Genomic DNA, 18587 nt, shown 5'->3' on the forward strand with positions numbered 1-18587 from the left:
AAAACATTCCTCAGGATGAGCCTCGAATGAGTGTGAAATCGACACCATGTTTGGAAGGTTCTGTTTGAGAGTGAAGGTATCCTCTTCGAAACAGAAAACAAGTGTTGAAGTTAAATTTGTAAATATGGAAAAAAATAATTTTATATCCTGTGTTATGTATAAACATAAAGGTTATGTATGATGTTTGTTATAATAACTTCTTCATTGAGGAGGGAGAAGTGTAATGTCTGTAAGCTTGTAATGTTTGTCGCTCCACACTGTGAATATGGATGTACTGTGTACTGCAAGTGCATAGTTAATAATAAACAAAACCAGACAGATTTCTGGAGACTTCCGAGAGAGCTGCCTGCCATGTTAGGAGCTGTGTGTGCTGTGCTCTGTGAAGATATCACACTGTCTCTCTCTCTCTGACTCTCTCTCTCTGTCTCACTGTCTCTCTCTCTGTCTCTATCTGTCTGGCTTTCTCTCTCTCTCTCTCTCTCTCTGTCTCTCCCTCTCTCTGTCTCTCTCTCTGTCTCCCTGTCTCTCTCTCTCTCTCTCTCTCCCTGTCTCTCTCTCTCTACATCTCTCTCTCTCTCTCTCTCTCTGTCTGTCTCTCTGTCGCTGTCTCTCTGTGTCTCTGTCTCTGTGTCTCTGTCTGTCTGTCTCTCTCTCTCCCTCTCTCTCTGTCACTGTCGCTCTGTCTCTCTCTCTCTCTGTCATTCTGTCTCTCTCTCCCTCTGTCACTCTGTCTCTCTCTCTCTCAATGTCACTCTGTCTCCCTTTCTCTGCATCTCTGTCTGTCTCTCTCTCGCTGTCTCTCTGCCTCTCTCTCTCTCTCTCTCTTTTTCTCTCTGTCTCTCTGTCTTTCTGTCTCTCTCTCTTTCTCTCTCTCTGTCTCTCTCCCTGTCACTCTGTCAGTCTGTGCGTCCCTCTCTGGACTGGGCCCTTCCCCCGGTGCCCTGTGGGACTGGGCCCTTCCGCCGGTGCTCTGTGGGACTGGGCCCTTCCCCCGTGCCCTGTGGGACTGGGCCCTTCCCCCGGTGCCCTGTGGGACTGGGCCCTTCCCCCGGTGCCCTGTGGGACTGGGCCCTGTCCTCGGTGCCCTGTGGGACTGGACCCTTCCCCCGGTGCCCTGTGGGACTGGACCCTTCCCCCGGTGCCCTGTGGGACTGGGCCCTTCCCCCGGTGCCCTGTGGGACTGGGCCCTTCCCCCGGTGCCCTGTGGGACTGGGCCTTGCCCCCGATGCCCTGTGGGACTGGGCCCTGCCCCCGGTGCCCTGTGGGGCTGGGCCCTTCCCCCGGTGCCCTGTGGGACTGGGCCCTTCCCCCGGTGCCCTGTGGGACTGGGCCCTTCCCCCGGTGCCCTGTGGGACTGGGCCCTTCCTCCGGTGCCCTGTGGGACTGGGCCCTTCCCACGGTGCCCTGTGGGACTGGGCCTTGCCCCCGGTGCCCTGTGGGACTGGGCCCTCCCCCCGGTGCCCTGTGGGACTGGGCCCTGCCCCCGGTGCCCTGTGGGACTGGGCCCTGCCCCCAGTGCCCTGTGGGACTGGGCCCTGCCCCTAGTGCCCTGTGGGACTGGCCCTTCCCCTGGTGCCCTGTGGGACTGGGCCCTTCCCCCGGTGCCCTGTGGGACTGGGCCCTTCCCCCGGTGCCCTGTGGGACTGGGCCCTTCCCCCGGTGCCCTGTGGGACTGGGCCCTTCCCCCGGTGCCCTGTGGGACTGGGCCTTGCCCCCGATGCCCTGTGGGACTGGGCCCTGCCCCCGGTGCCCTGTGGGGCTGGGCCCTTCCCCCGGTGCCCTGTGGGACTGGGCCCTTCCCCCGGTGCCCTGTGGGACTGGGCCCTTCCCCCGGTGCCCTGTGGGACTGGGCCCTTCCTCCGGTGCCCTGTGGGACTGGGCCCTTCCCCCGGTGCCCTGTGGGACTGGGCCTTGCCCCCGGTGCCCTGTGGGACTGGGCCCTCCCCCCGGTGCCCTGTGGGACTGGGCCCTGCCCCCAGTGCCCTGTGGGACTGGCCCTTCCCCCGGTGCCCTGTGGGACTGGGCCCTTCCCCCGGTGCCCTGTGGGACTGGGCCCTTCCCCCGGTGCCGTGTGGGACTGGGCCCTGCCCCCAGTGCCCTGTGGGACTGGGCCCTGCCCCCAGTGCCCTGTGGGATTGTGCCCTGCCCCCAGTGCCCTGTGGGACTGGGCCCTGTCCTTGGGGCCCTATGGGACTGGGCCCTTGCTTCGGGGATCTCGGATATGACGGACCCGCTTTAATTGATTCGAGGAGCAGTGGCTATAAAACTCAGCGCTGAAATGTGTAAAGTAATTAAGAGTATGTTGATTTGTCATTGTGTTGTGCATTATCCTTTGGAGTTTTGGGCGATGACATAGAAACATAGAAACATAGAAACATAGAAAATAGGTGCAGGAGTAGGCCATTCGGTCCTTCTAGCCTGCACCGCCATTCAATGAGTTCATGGCTGAACATGCAACTTCAGTACCCCATTCCTGCTTTCTCACCATACCCCTTGATTCCCCTAGTAGTAAGGACTTCATCTAACTCCTTTTTGAATATATTTAGTGAATTGGCCTCAACAACTTTCTGTGGTAGAGAATTCCACAGGTTCACCACTCTCTGGGTGAAGAAATTCCTCCTCATCTCAGTCCGAAATGGCTTCCCCCTTATCCTTAGACTGTGTCCCCTGGTTCTGGACTTCCCCAACATTGGGAACATTCTTCCTGCATCTAACCTGTCTAACCCCGTCAGAATTTTAAACGTTTCTATGAGGTCCCCTCTCATTCTTCTGAACTCCAGTGAATACAAGCCCAGTTGATCCAGTCTTTCTTGATAGGTCAGTCCCGCCATCCCGGGAATCAGTCTGGTGAACCTTCGCTGCACTCCCTCAATAGCAAGAATGTCCTTCCTCAGGTTAGGAGACCAAAACTGTACACAATACTCCAGGTGTGGCCTCACCAAGGCCCTGTACAATTGTAGCAACACCTCCCTGCATTTGTACTCAAATCCCCTCGCTATGAAGGCCAACGTGCCATTTGCTTTCTTAACCGCCTGCTGTACCTGCATGCCAACCTTCAATGACTGATGTACCATGACACCCAGGTCTCGTTGCACCTCTCCTTTTCCTAATCTGTCACCATTCAGATAATAGTCTGACTCTCTGTTTTTACCACCAAAGTGGATAACCTCACATTTATCCACATTATACTTCATCTGCCATGCATTTGCCCACTCACCTAACCTATCCAAGTCGCTCTGCAGCCTCATAGAATCCTCCTTGCAGCTCACACTGCCACCCAACTTAGTGTCATCCGCAAATTTGGAGATACTACATTTAATCCCCTCGTCTAAATCAATCGACTTTGGATTGACCACTCTGTCCTTTGCCGCCTCCGGAACCCCATTTGGGCAAGAACTCTTTCGGGGATGAGGGGGTTGACTTATGAGGAAAAGTTGAGGAGGTTGGGCCTCTACTAATTGGAATTCAGAAGAATGAGACGTGATCTTATAGAGATTATGAGGGGGCTTGACAAGGTGGATGCAGAGAGGATGTTTCCACTGATGGGGGAGACGAGAACTAGGGGGCACGATCTTAGAATAAGGGGACGCCCATTTAAAACTGAGATGAGGAGGAATTTCTTCTCTCCGAGGGTTGTATATCTGTGGAATTCTCTGCCCCAGAGAGCTGTGGAGGGTGGGTCATTGAATATATTTAAGGTGGAGATAGGCACATTTTTGAGTAATAATGGAGTAAAGGGTTATGGGGAACGGGCGGGGAAGTGCAGCTGAGTCCATGATCAGATCAGTCATTGTTATGTATGTAAACCTGTAATTACCCTGTCTAACCACCAGATGGCTTATCCCCTGGAGTCCCAAGGGATCCCACAATCACTGACACAACAACTGGCGACGAGATACAGATGACAAACCCCAACGCAACAATGCAGAGAACTGTGTGCATCCTGGAGAATTTTTGGAGGGAGATGATTGGGAAACCTTCGTGGAGCGACTTGACCAATACTTCGTGGCCAACGAGCTGGAAGGAGAAGGGAACGCTGCCAAACGAAGGTTGATCCTCCTCACCGTTTGCGGGGCATCAACGCATGGCCTCATGAAAAACCTGCTCGCTCCAGCAAAACCCACAGACAAGTTGTACGATGAGTTGTGCACACTGGTCCAGGAGCATCTAAACCCGAAGGAAAGCGTTCTGATGGCGAGGTATCGGTCCTACTCGTAAAGAGGTCTGAAGGCCAGGAAGTGGCGAACTACATCGCCGAGCTAAGGCGCCTTGCAGGACATTGCAAATTTGAAGGACACTTGGAACATATACTCAAGGGCTTCTTTTTTCTTGCCATTGGCCATGAAGTAATACTTCGCAAACTTTTGACTGTAGAGACCACAACTTTGAGTACAGCCATAGCGATAGCCCAGGCGTTTATTGCCACCAGTGACAATACCAAACAAATTTCCCAGCACACTAGTGCTGTTGCTAATTCTGTGAGCAAAAACCGTTGTTTTCGAATCGAAATGTACATGGTGGGACTTACACGCCTGTAGCTGCATGTCCGCAGATGACTTGCTACCAGAGGTATTCAACATTCAGGAAGGATAGACAGAAAGGAAAAGGAGGTGGGGTGGCATTGCTGGTTAAAGAGGAAATTAATGCAATAGTAAAGAAGGACATTAGCTTGGATGATGTGGAATCAATATGGATGGAGCTGCGGAATACCAAAGGGCAGAAAACGCGAGTGAGAGTTGTGTACAGACCACCAAACAGTCGTAGTGAGGTTGGGGACCGCATCAAACAAGAAATAAGGGATGTGTGCAATAAAGGTACAGCAGTTATCATGTGTGACTTTAATCTACATATTGATTGGGCTAACCAAACTGGTAGCAATGCGGTGGAGGAGGATTTCTTGGAGTGTATTAGGGATGGTTTTCTAGACCAATATGTCGAGGAGCCAACTAGAGGGCTGGCCATCCTAGACTGGGTGATGTGTAATGAGAAAGGACAAATTAGCAATCTTGTTGTGCAAGGCCCCTTGGTGAAGAGTGACCATAATATGGTAGAATTCTTCATTAAGATGGAGAGTGACACAGTTAATTCAGAGACTCGGGTCCTGAACTTCAGGAAAGGTAACTTTGATGGTATGAGGCGTGAATTGGCTAGAATAGACTGGCAAGTGCTACTTAAAGGGTTGACGGTGGATAAGCAATTGCAAACATTTAAAGATCACATGGATGAACTTCAACAATTGTACATCCCTGTCTAGAGTAAAAATAAAACGGGGAAGGTGGCTCAACTGTGGCTAACAAGGGAAATTAAGGATAGTGTTAAATCCAAGGAAGAGGCATATAAATTGGCTAGAAAAAGCAGCAAACCTGAGGATGAGGAGAATTTTATAATTCAGCAGAGGAGGACTAAGGGTTTAATTAGGAGGGGAAAAATAGAGTATGAGAGGAAGCTTGCTGGGAAAATAAAAACTGACTGCAAAAGCTTCTATAAATATGTGAAGAGAAAAAGATTAATGAAGACAAACGTAGGTCCCTTGCAGTCAGATTGAGGTGAATTTATAATGTGGAACAAAGAAATGGCAGAGCAGTTGAACAAATACTTTGGTTCTGTCTTCACGAAGGAAGACACAAATAACCTTCTGGAAATACTAGGGGACCGAGGGTCTAGTGGGAAGGAGGAACTGAAGGAAATTTGAGTACAGGGGCAGGGAGGTGTTGCTACAGTTGTACAGGGCCTTGGTGAGGCCACATCTGGAGTATTATGTACAGTTTTGGTCTCCTAACCTGAGGAAGGACATTCTTGCTATTGAGGAAGTGCAGCGAAGGTTCACCAGATTGGTTCCCGGGATGGTGGGACTGACCTATCAAGAAAGACTGGATCAACTGGGCTTTTATTCACTGGAGTTCAGAAGAATGAGAGGGGACCTCATAGAAATGTTTAAAATTCTGACGGGGTTAGACAGGTTAGATGCAGGAAGAATGTTCCCAATGTTGGGGAAGTCCAGAACCAGGGGTCACGGTCTAAGGATAAGGGGTAAGCCATTTAGGACCGAGATGAGGAGAAACTTCTTCACCCAGAGAGTGGTGAACCTGTGGAATTCTCTACCACAGAAAGTTGTTGAGGCCAATTCACTAAATATATTCAAAAAGGAGTTAGATGAAGTCCTTACTACTAGGGGGATCAAGGAGTATGGCGAGAAAGCAGGAATGGGGTACTGAAGTTGCATGTTCAGCCATGAACACATTGAATGGCGGTGCAGGCTAGAAGGGCCGAATGGCCTACTCCTGCACCTATTTTCTATGTTTCTATGTTTCTATGAAATTCTTATTAGGCAGGAAATTGTGCTCGGGAAATTGATGGGATTGAAGGCCGATAAATCCCTGGGGCCTGATAGTCTGTATCCCAGAGTACTTAAGGAAGTGGCCCTAGAAATATTGGATGCATTGGTGATCATTTTCCAACAGTCTATTGACTCTGGATCAGTTCCTATGGACTGGAGGGTAGCTAATGAAACACCACTTTTTATGAAAGGAGGAAGAGAGAAAATGGCTAATTATAGATCGGTTAGCTTGACATCAGTAGTGGGGAAAATGTTGGAATCAATTATTAAAGATGAAATAGCAGCGCATTTGGAAAGCAGTGACAGGATCGGTCCAAGTCAGCATGGATTTATGAAAGGAAAATCATGCTTGACAAATCTTTTGGATATTTTGAGGATGTAACTGCTAGAGTGGACAAGGGAGAACCAGTGGATGTGGTGTATTTGGACTTTCAAAAGGCTTTTGACAAGGTCCCACACAAGAGATTGGTGTGCAAAATCAAAGCACATGGTATTGGGGGTAACATACTGGCGTGGATAGAGAACTGGTTGGCAGACAGGAAGCAAAGAGTCGGGATAAACAGGTCCTTTTCAGAATGGCAGGCAGTTACTAGTGGGGTGCCGCAGGGCTCAGTGCTGGGACCCTAGCTATTTACAATATACACTAATGATTTAGATGAAGGAATTGAGTGTAATATCTCCAAGTTTACAGATGACACTAAGCTGGGTGACGATGTGAGCTGTGAGGAGGACGCTAAGAGGCTGCAGGGTGATTTGGACAGGTTAGGTGAGTGGGCAAATGCATGGCAGATGCAGTATAACGTGGATAAATGTGAGTTTATCCACTTTGGTGGCAAAAACACAAAGACAGAATATTATCTGAATGGCGGCAGATTAGGAAAAGGGGAGGTGCAATGAGACCTGGATGTCATGGTACATCAGTCATTGAAAGTAGGCATGCAGGTACAGCAGGCGGTGAAGAAGGCAAATAGTATGTTGGCCTTCATAGCTAGAGGACTTGAGTATAGGAGCTGGGAGGTCTTACTGCAGTTGTGCAGGACCTTAGTGAGGCCTCACCTGGAATATTGTGTTCATTTTTGGTCTCCTAATCTGAGGAAGGACGTTCTTGCTATTGAGGGAGTGCAGCGAAGGTTCACCAGACTGATTCCCGGGATGGCAGGACTGACATATGAGGAGAGACTGGATCAACTGGGCCTGTATTCACTGGAGTTTAGAAGGATGAGCGTGGATCTCAGAGAAACATATAAAATTCTGATGGGACTGAACAGATTAGATGCAGGAAGAATCTATGTTGGGGAAGTCTAGAACCAGGGGATATAGTCTAAGGATAAGGGGTAAACCGTTTAGGACTGAGATGAGGGGAAACTTCTTCACTCAGAGAGTTGTTAACCTTTAGAATTCCCAACCGCAGAGAGTTGTTGATGCCAGTTCATTGGATATATTCAAGAGGAAGTTAGATATGGCCCTTACGGCTAAAGTGATCAAGGGGTATGGAGAGAAAGCAGGAAAGGGGTACTGAGGTGAATGATCAGCCATGATCTTATTGAATGGTGGTGCAGGCTCGAAGGGCCGAATGGCCTACTCCTGCACCTATTTTCTATGTTTTAATGACTCAGAGTCCACCAGCAAGGGTGATGAATGATAGGCCATTAACACCTTGTTGACGCTGTGGGGGTGATCATCGTTTCCATTCATGCTGCTCAAAGGATCCGTTTGCAAGGGCTGTGAAACAATGGGACACCTCCAACATATGTGCAGGTGAGCTGCAAACCCTGCTAATCCTGAAAACCACCATGTTGCAGAGGAGGACAAATCCATGATGGATCATGCCGAACCAGAGCCTCAGACCGAGAAGTCAGAGGTATGTGGAGTGCACACATTTACCACAAAGTGTCCCCCGATAATGCTGAAGGTTGAATTCAATGGACTCGCGGTGTCCATGGAGTTGGACACGGGCGCAAGCCAGTCCATCATGAGCAAAAGGACTTTCGATAAGTTGTGGTGCAACAAGGCTTCAAGGCCAGTCCTGACTCCCATTCGCACTAAACTGAGAACGTGCCCGTAATTGGCAGGTCTCCTATGATGGAGCGGTGCACGATTTACCACTCTGGGTGGTAAACGGGCAATGGTCCCACGCTGTTCGGCAGGAGCTGGCTGGGAAAGATGCAATCGAACTGGGACACCGTCAGTGCGCTCTCGTCCGTCGACGACACCTCATGTGCCCTAGTTCTAAGCAAGTTCCCCTCGCTGTTTGAACCAGGCATCGGGAAGTTCCAAGGAGCAAAAGTGCAGATCCATTTGATTCCGGGGCGCAACCCATCCATCACAAGGCGAGAGCAGTACCTTACATGATGAGAGAGAAGGTGGAGATCGAGCTGGACAGGTTGCAAAGTGAGGGCATCATTTCGCCGCTCGAATTCAACGAGTGGGCCAGTCCGATCGTTCCAGTCCTCAAGGGAGATGGCACCGTCAGAATCTGTGGTGATTACAAAGTAACTATCAATCGTTTCTCACTGCAGGATCAAAATCCGCTACCAAAGGCACTGGAGTTGACCTCGGCCTACATGACGCAGGAGCTGGAGGAATCATCGAAAGGCCTCACCTGCATCAACACGCACAAAGGTCTCTTCACTTACAACAGATGCCCGTTTGGGATTCGATCAGCCGCGGCGATATTCCAGAGGAACATGGAAAGCTTGCTGAAGTCGGTCCCGCGCACCGTGGTTTTCCAGGACGACATCTTGGTTACAGGTCGGGACACCGTCGAGCATCTGCAGAACCTGGAGGAGGTTCTTAGTCGGCTTAATCGTGTGGGGCTCAGGCTAAAACGCTCGAAGTGCATTTTCGTGGCACCTGAAGTGGAGTTCCTGGGGAGAAGAATTGCGGCGGACGGCATCAGGCCCACCGATTCGAAGACGGAGGCAATCTAGAACGCACTGAGACCACAGAATGTGACGGAGCTGCGGTCGTTTCTAGGACTCCTGAACTATTTTGGTAACTTCTTATCGGGTCTTAGCACACTGTTAGAACCCCTGCACTCTTTACTGCGTAAAGGAGATGAATGGGTACGGTGTAAAAGCCAAGAAAATGCCTTTGAGAAAGCTAGGAAGCTGTTATGTTCAAACAAATTGCTTGTGTTGTACGATCCATGTAAGCGTTTGTTACTAGCATGTGATGCGTCGTCATACGGGGTCAAGCTAATGAATTTGGGAAATTACAACTGGTTGCTTATGTATCCAGAAGTCTGTCTAAGGCCGAGAGGGTCTTCAGTATGATCGAAAAATAAGCGTTAGAATGTGTTTACGGGGTAAAGAAAATGCATCAATATCTGTCCGGGCTCAAATTTGAATTGGAAACCGACCATAAGCTGCATTTATCCCTCTTTTCTGAAAATAAGGGGATAAATGCATCGGCCCGCATCCAGAGATGGGCGCTCACGTTGTCCGCATACATCTATGCCATCTGCCACAGGCCAGGCACAGTCTTTAGTAAAAAGACTGTCCTTAGTAAAAAACTGTGTGCTCCACGGGAGTTGGTCCAGTGTTCCGTTAGAGATGCAGGAAGAAATAAAGCCATACCACCGGAGCAAAGGTGAAATGTCTGTACAGGCAGACTGCCTCCTATGGGGTAATCGGGTAGTCGTGCCAAAAAAGAGCAGGGACACTTTCATTAGTGACCTCCACAGTACCCACCCAGGCATTGTAATGATGAAAACGATAGCCAGATTCCACGTGTGGTGGCCCGGTATCGATGCAGAGTCCTGTGTGCACAAATGTAATACATGTTCCCAGTTAAGCAATGCACCCAGACAGGCGCCACTAAGTTTATGATTTTAGCCCTCTAAACCGTGGTCTAGGGTTCATGTCAACTATGCAGGCCCATTCTTGGGAAAAATGTTTTTAGTGGTTGTAGATGCGTACTCCAAATGGATTGAATGTGTGATAATGTCGGCAAGCACGTCCGCTGCCACCATTGAAAGCTTACTGGCCATGTTTGCCACGCACGGCCTGCCTGATGTCCTTGTAAGTGACAATGGGCTTTGCTTTACCAGTGCCGAATTCAAGGAGTTCATGGCCCGCAATGGGGTCAAACATGTCACATCTGCCCCGTTTAAACCAGCGTCCAACGGTCAGGCAGAACGAGCAGTTCAAACAATCAAACAGAGCTTGAAAAGGGCAACTGAAGGCTCACTGCAGACTCGCTTAACCCGAGTCCTGCTTAGTTACTGCACAAGACCCCACTCGCTCACTGGAGTCCCTCCCGCTGAACTGCTCATGAAAAGGGCACTTAAGTCAAGGCTCTCGTTAGTCCACCCTGACCTACACGAACAGGCAGAGAGCAGGCGGCTTCAACAGAATACATATCATGATCGCGCAAATGTGTCACGTGAAATTTAAGTAAATGATCCTGTATTTGTGTTGAACTATGGACAAGGTCCCAAGTGGATTGCTGGTACTGTTTTGGCCAAAGAGGGGAGTAGAGTGTTTGTGGTCGAACTCGCAAATGGACACACCTGCAGAAAACACTTGGACCAAACCAAACTCAGATTCACGGACTATCCAGAACAACCCACAATAGACTCGACCTTTTTCAATCCTCCAACACACACACACACATGGCAACCGACCCAGCGATTGACCACGAAGCAGAACCCATCACCCGCAGCAGCCCAGCAGAGCTCACCACCCCCAGCAGCCCAGCCAAGACACAACACATGACTCACCAACACCAGCATTTGTACCGAGACAATCAACCAGGGAAAGAAAGGCCCCAGATTGACTCACATTGTAAATAGTTACACTCTTGGCTTTGGGGGGAGGGAAGTGTTGTTATGTATGTAAACCTGTAATTACCATGTCTAATCACCAGAAGGCTTATCCCCTGGAGTCCCAAGGGATCCCACAATCCCTTGGGAGCACCTGTGTATAAGGAGACCTCACAGGCTGGAGAGGCACTCAAGATCTGGAATAAAGGACTGCGGTCACATTTACTTTGAGCTTGCAGTAACTAGTCTGACTCTTTATCAAGACATAACAGCCATGATCTTATTAAATGGTGGAGCAGGCTCGAGGGGCCAAATGGCTGACTCCTGCTCCTATTTCTTAAGTTCTTTTCGGCTCCGTCTCGTTTTTCTTTTGATGAGACTTTTGTCCCTCCTGCTCCTTCACATGTGGAGATTTCGGGGTTCCCTGCTTCATTGACTATGGTTGTGAATTCTCTCCCTCTCCCTCTCTCTCTCTCCCTCTCCCTCTCTCTCTGTCTCTTTCTTCTCGCTCTCTCTCTCTCCCTCTCTCTCTCTCTCTCCCTCCCTCTCTCCCTCTTTCTCTCTCCCTCTCTCCCTCTCACCCCCTCTCTCCCTCTCCCTCTCCCTGTCTCTCTCTCTTTCTCCCTCTCCCTCTCTCTCTCCCTCTCTCTGTCTCTCCCTCCCTCTTTCTCTCTCTCTCTCTCTCCCTCTCTCTCTTTCTCCCTGTCCCTCTCTCTCTCTCCCTCTCTCTCCCTCTCTCTTTCCCTCTCTCTGTCTCTCCCTCCCTCTTTCTCTCTCCCTCTCTCTCTCTCTCCCTCTCCCTCTCTTTCTCCCTCCCTCTCTCTCTCACCCTCACCATCTCTCTCTCTCTCTCGCTCTCACTCTCTCTCTCTCCCGCTCTCTCTCTCTGTCCCTCTCTCAGAAGGTCACTATCGACATCGAAGAAATGTGTGTGCCAGAGTCAGCTGTGGGTTATTGTCGCCTCTCTGAGACCCTCTCGACCTCTGATCTTAGTCTGAGCCTGTCACCGAGACGATAAAAGTCACTGTGGTGGGCCCTTGACAATATCTCACCCATGGGGCCTTCTCCATGCTGCACTGACTTTGGTTAGCTTCCTGCTAGCACCCCACTGGCCTGGGTTCTGCCCCAGAGGGCTGGGGATGCTCAGTCTGAGTATATTCAAGGCTGAAATCGATACATTTTCAGACTCTAGGGGAATCGAGGGACATGGAGATCGGTCGGAAAAGTGGAGTTGAGGTCGATGATCAGCCGTGATCTTATTAAATGGCGGAGCAGGCTCGAGGGTCCACAGGACCTACTCCTGCTGCTGTTGCCAGACAGCCAGGCCACCTCCCCACGCCAAGGTGCGGAGGGGCGATGGGATCGTCCTTTACAAGAAAGAAAGAAGGAAAGGACTTGCATTTATATAGCACCTTTCACCACGAATGGGATGTAAAAGATCCCATGGCTTCTAGTTGAAGGAGAGCAGGGGAGTTCTCCCCAGTGTTCTGGTCAATATTTATCCCTCAACCAACGTCACTGAAACAGATTATCTGGATATATATTTAGCTGTTGTTTTTGGGAGCTTGCTGTGCACAAATTGGCTGCCATGTTTCTTACAATAGTGACTACACTTCACACAAAAGATAATGCATTGGCTGTAAAGCGCTTTGGGACATCCTGATGTCATGAAAGACACTGTAGAAATGCAAGTTCTGTCTATCTTTGTTATTATTAAACAAAATATGACACCGAGCCACATACGGTGATATTAGGGAAGGTGACCAAAAGCTTGGTCTAAGAGGGAGGTTTTAAGGAGCGTCTTCAAGGAGGAATGAGAGGTAGAGAGGTGGAGAGGTTTATGGAGGGAGTTCCAGAGCTTGGGGCCCAGGCAACAGAAGGCACGGACACCGATGGTTGAGCGATGGAAATCAGGGATGCTCAGGAGGGCAGATTTGGAGGAGCGCAGAGATCTCGGAGTGTTATAGAGGCTGGAGGAGATTACAGAGATAGGGAGCAATCAAGGGTTTGAACAAAAGGATAAGAATTTTGAAATCGAGGAATTGCCAGACCGGGAGCCAATGTAGGTCAGTGAGCACAGGGGGTGATGTGTAAGCGGGACTGGGTGCGAGTTAGGACACGGGGCACAGGGGGTGATGGGTGAGTCGGACTCGGTGTGAGTTAGGACATGGGGCACAGGGGGTGATGAGTGAGTGGGACTTGGTGTGAGTTAGGACACGGGGCAGCCGAGTTTTGGATGAGCTCAAGTTTATGGAGGACCTCGGAGTGCATGTCCACAGATCCCTGAAGGTAGCAGGACAGGGAGATAAGATGGTTAAGAAGGCATACGGAATACTTGCCTTTATTAGCTGAGACATAGAATACAAGAGCAGAGAGGTTATGCTTGAACTGTATAAAACACTGGTTAGGCCACAGTTGGAGTACTGCGTGCAGTTCTGGTCAGGAAAGATGTGATTGCACTGGAGAGGGTGCAGAGGAGATTTACGAGGATGTTGCCAGGACTGGAGAATTTTAGCTGTGAGGAAAGATTGGATAGGCTGGAGTTGTTTTCCTTGGAACAGAGGAGGCTGAGGGGAGACCTAATTGAGGTGTATAAAATTATGAGGGGCCTGGATAGAGTGGATAGGACGGACCTGTTTCCCTTGGCAAAGGACTCAACAACCAGGGGGCATAGATTTAAAGTAATTGGGGGGAGGTTTAGAGGAGATTTGAGGGGAAATGTCTTCACCCAGAGGGTGGTGGTGGTCTGGAACTCACGGCCTGAAAGAGTGGTAGAGGCAGAAACCCTCACCACATTTAAAAAGTACCTGGATGTGCACCTGAAATGTAACCTACAGGGCTACGGACCCAGAGCTGGAAAGTGGGATTAGGCCGGGTAGCTCTTGGTCGGGCGGCGGGGACACGATGGGCCGAATGGCTTCCTCCCGCGCTGTAACTTTCTCTGATTGTATGATTGTTGCCAACTGGAGCTAGGTGCTATGTAATGGGTTGTGGTCGAGTGTTTGAGGCTCTGAGGTTCTGCTGATGCTTGTGACAATCGGAGGAATAGGAAGGATTTGGTTAGGTGGGAATTTGGGGTCAGATCACAACTCAGGATTGGGAGTTTGGACCATGCATCTACCAGGAACGATCGAGCAGGCTGAGGAAATTTCCTCTTGAAAAAAGGATGAGAGGAGACCAGATTGGAGTCTTGAAAATGATGAAGATTTTCGAATATGGTGGATGTGGAGAAACTGTTTGCATGTGTGGGGAGGTGAGGACAAAGGGGGAATAAATATAAGACAGTCACAAACACAACAATTCATTAATGTAACAGGAATGTCTTTACTCCCAGAGTGGTGAGGATGTGGAACTCGCTGAAACGAGTGGTTGAAGCGAATCGCATCGATGTATTTAAGAGGAGGCTTGAGGGAGAAGGGGGCAGGGTGGGACGTGGCTGGTGGGTGGGTTAGATGGTAAATGCTGTGTTTCCATGCAGCCGATTCTATATATTTCCATATTTGCCTTGATGGTCCTTATCTCCCAGGAAGACAACTATAATAATAGTCTCTCTCTCTCTCTCTCTCTCTCTCTCACTCTCTCTCTCTGTCTCTCTCTCTCTCTGTCTCTCTCTGTGTTTCTCTGTCTCTCTCTCTCTCTCTCTGTCTCTCTCTCGCTCTCTGTCTCTCTCTCTCTCTGTCTCTCTCTGTGTTTCTCTGTCTCTCTCTCTCTCTCTCTCTGTCTCTCTCTCGCTCTCTGTCTCTCTCTCTCTCTGTCTCTCTCTGTGTTTCTCTGTCTCTCTCTCTCTCTCTCTCTGTCTCTCTCTCTCTGTCTCCCGCTCTCTCTGTCTCTCCCTCTCTCTCTCGCTGTCTTTCCATGTGTCTCTTTCACTCTCCCTCTTTCTCTCTGTATCTCTCTGTCTCTGTCTCACTCTATCTATCTCTCTCTCTGTCTCTCCCTGTCTCTCTCTGTCTCTCTCTCTCCCTCTGTCTGTCTCTCTCTCTGTCTCTCTGTCTCTCTCTGTGTCTCTCTCTGTCTCTCTATCTCTCTCTGTCTCGCTCTCTCTCTATCTCTCTCTGTGTCTCTCTCACTCTCTCTCACTGTCACTCCCTCTCTCTCACTGTCTTTCTCTCTCACTCTCTATCTCTGTCTCTCTCACTCTCTCTCTGTCTCTCTCTCTCCCTCTGTCTGTCTCTCTGTCTCTCTCTCACTGTCTCTCAGTCTCTCTCTCTCTCTGTCTCTCTCTCTCTCTCTCTCTCTCTTTCTATCTCTCTCTCTCTTTCTCTCCCTCTCACTCTCAATCTCTTTGTCCCTAGGTACTGGAGTATGCTGGGAAAGGAAAAAGTATCATGGATGTAGGCCTTGCACAGGCCAAGCTGCCGCTCAGCACCAGGAGTCACTACTTCGAGGTGGAAATTGTGAATCCAGGCGAGAAGTGTTACATAGCCGTGGGAGTGGCGAGGAAGGTAAGTGAAGAGTGAAGTGGCGGGAAAGGCTCCCTGATTAACCCTGCCCATGGCCCACAGGCAGCGAGGACCAGCTAACGCTCCACTTCAATGACCAGCTCCCAGGAAGAATATGGAGAGGGAGCAGTGCAGATTCATCAGAATAATATCGGGGCTAAAAGAACATAAGAATACAAGAAATAGGAGCAGGAGTCGGCCATTCGGCCCCTCGAGCCTGCTCCGCCATTTAATAAGATCATGGCTGACCCGATCATGGACTCAGCTCCACTTCCCTGCCCGCTCCCCATAACCTCTTATCCCCTTGTCACTCAAAAATCTGTCCACCTCCGCCTTAAATACATTCAATGACCCAGCCTCCACAGCTCTCTGGGGCAGAGAATTCCACAGATTTATAACCCTCTGAGAGAAGAAATTCCTCCTCATCTCAGTTTTAAATGGACGGCCCCTTATTCTGAGACAAAGGGTTAGATTTTACACTTTTGTGCAGATTGTCCAAAAATGGGCAGTATTTCCGGCGTGGGTGGTAAAAATGGGTTTTCAGATCGCCGGCTTGTCGCCCATTATCAAAGTCCCTAGTCTCCATTTTAAAAATTGGGCGCTACCGCGAGCGATGTGAAATGGGCGTTAAATCTCTGACCTTCTGTTGTAAAGTGTTGCCGTCCTTAGCAACAGCATGGCAACGCTCGATTCCCGCGATTCAGGAGGTCAAGGGTTATCATTGCATGCGCAGAAGAGGAGACAGAGAGAGAGGGAGCAGAGAGGGGCTGAAGGCGTGTGTGGCTGTGGTGTGTGCTTGTCTGGCTGTTGTGGGAGGCACGAGGGAGATTCACCAGTAGCAAAAAGCCCACTAAGCACCAAGAACATAGTTGGCCCCGAGTTTTTGTCCAACAAATAAGATATAACATGGAAGGGATGGAGGAGGCCCTGGAGCTGGTAGCCAGAAACATTGGCGGCAGAGGGCTCCCAGTGGTCCCGGAGCGTGGCACTGCACCCCAAGGTGATGCACCCCTATTGCCAACCAGACATGAGAGCCAACAGCAACATCTTGCTTCTGGCTCGGAGCATGCTCCCACCTCGGGACCGTCCTCTTCCTCTCCCGTATCCTTCCAAGCAGCGTTTCGGCCGTCACTGCCCGCCCTCCCCTCCCCCCACCCCCCCCCACACAAATGAAGCATCGCCTGAGGACCTCCTTGGCCAAGCGGCTTGGAGCCAGGAGGGGAAGGGAAAGGTGTAGAGGTGGGGAGGAAGGGGTGTGGGGGAAGGGTTGTTTTTTACAGAACTACTTCTGATTTCAGACAAATGGTTGGTTTAAATGTTTTTTATTTAACATAACCTTGTTGCGCATTGGCTCAGATAGCTGCACCGTTACACACTGGTGATTCCTTAACATCAAAAAGGGCATAATTACACTTAACTTCAATCAACTTAAACTTTAACTGTCATCAAGGTGCACGTCATTGATGTATGACCTGCACACCCAGCCGTGTGTCAGCTTTGTAAATACCACCAACGTTCTTTTAGGCAAAGCGATCATTGATGAGCTCCTGACGTAAGAGTCATGCAGCTATGATGCCACCACGGAACCTTTCCTCCGATCTACAGGGGGGCGGGGGCATGGCATCAGCATCAGCCTGATTGTCTGGGCCGATGTCAGCGTCCGCCTCCTCGTCCTCCTCTTCCTCTCTCTGGTGAGGTGGACTGTCAGACTCATCAGGCAATTCTTGTCCCTTCCTGATAGCCAAGTTGTGCAGCATGGAGCACACCACCACAAATTGAGCTACCTGCTCAGGGTGGTATTGGAGCTCGCCTCCTGAGTGGTCTAGGCATCTAAAGCACTGCTTAAGCACTCCAATGGTTTTCTCCAAGATATCACGAGTTGCTCTGTGGCTCTCGTTGTATCGCTTCTCGGCTTCGGTGTGGGTTTCACGCAGGGGGGGTCATCAGCCAGGTGGCGAGGCCATATCCTTTGTCCCCAAGCATCCAGCATTGACCTTGTGGCTGATCGTTTAACAAGTCAGATACAGTGCTCTCACGCAGGATATGAGCATCATGGATGCTGCCTGGAAATTGAGCATTCACTGCCAGTATAATTTGCTGCTGGTCGACAACCAGGTGGACATTCAGGGAGCGGAATCCCTTGCGGTTCTTGAAAACCTCTGCATCCTGAAAAGGTGCCCGCATGGCGATGTACGTACAGTCTATTGCTCCCTGCACCTTGGGGAAGTTAGCAATTCGGTTGAATTCGGTAGGTAGAGAGGAATCCTCGAGCCCTCTCAGTCTGAGCCTCCCTGGTCATAGGGAAGCTGATAAAGTCTATCCTACGTACGTACAGGGCTTCAGTGACCTGTCGAATACAGCAATGTGTGGCATGCTGAGACATACCGCAAATGTCGCCAGCTGAGGCCTGAAAGAAACCCGACGCGTAGAACGACAGTGCCACGGTGACTTTGACTTTGACGGACAGTGCGGTCCTGATGGTGCTGGCAGGCTGCAGATCTCCCCTAATGAGCTGGCATACCTCAGTGATAACCTCTTTGTGGAAGCGCCGTCTCTGAAGGCAGGTGGTGTTGGACAAGTTGAGGTAAGACTGCTTCTCCCTGTACTTGCAGGAGGTATAACGTCTGGTCCTCCTCATCAGTCTGTCACATCTTACATTAGGCACATGATATGAGTGTACCTCTGTCATCTAGAGTCTGCAGCATGTGGGTGGTCTTCATGAGAAAGGACAGGCCCCATTACAGTAGCTCTCTGTTTTCTATGTTTGGCCACAAAGAATGACTGTCCCCACTAAGCCACCTATTAAATTCCAATCGTCCACAGTATGATAAGATGTTTGTTCAGATGTTCACATCACCTCCAAACACCTCCAGAGTACATCCGAACTCCCCCGAGGTTGAAGCAGAGCAGCCTTTTAAATGATGCAACATGTGATGTAGAACATGGCGTCCATACCGTTGTGAGTAGTTCCGGTTAGTTCCACTTTTTCCCGGCGGTTTTTTGGGCGAGCGATATTGTGGGCGAGATGTGTGCGAGGTGATGA

General features: G+C 50.1%; 1 protein-coding gene across 1 annotated transcript in view; it reads left to right on the forward strand.

Moving 5' to 3' along the window:
* The window catches only part of LOC139256810 (SPRY domain-containing protein 3-like), a 1568464-nt gene that overhangs the window by 1157025 nt on the left and 392852 nt on the right, over positions 1 to 18587 (forward strand). Inside the window, exon 6 of the mRNA XM_070874320.1 lies at positions 15398 to 15547. Coding sequence (XP_070730421.1) covers positions 15398 to 15547 — 150 coding nt within the window. The remainder of the gene's footprint in view (positions 1 to 15397; positions 15548 to 18587) is intronic.

This window comes from Pristiophorus japonicus, chromosome 3, assembly GCF_044704955.1.
Source record: "Pristiophorus japonicus isolate sPriJap1 chromosome 3, sPriJap1.hap1, whole genome shotgun sequence".
Taxonomy (NCBI): Eukaryota; Metazoa; Chordata; class Chondrichthyes; family Pristiophoridae; genus Pristiophorus; species Pristiophorus japonicus.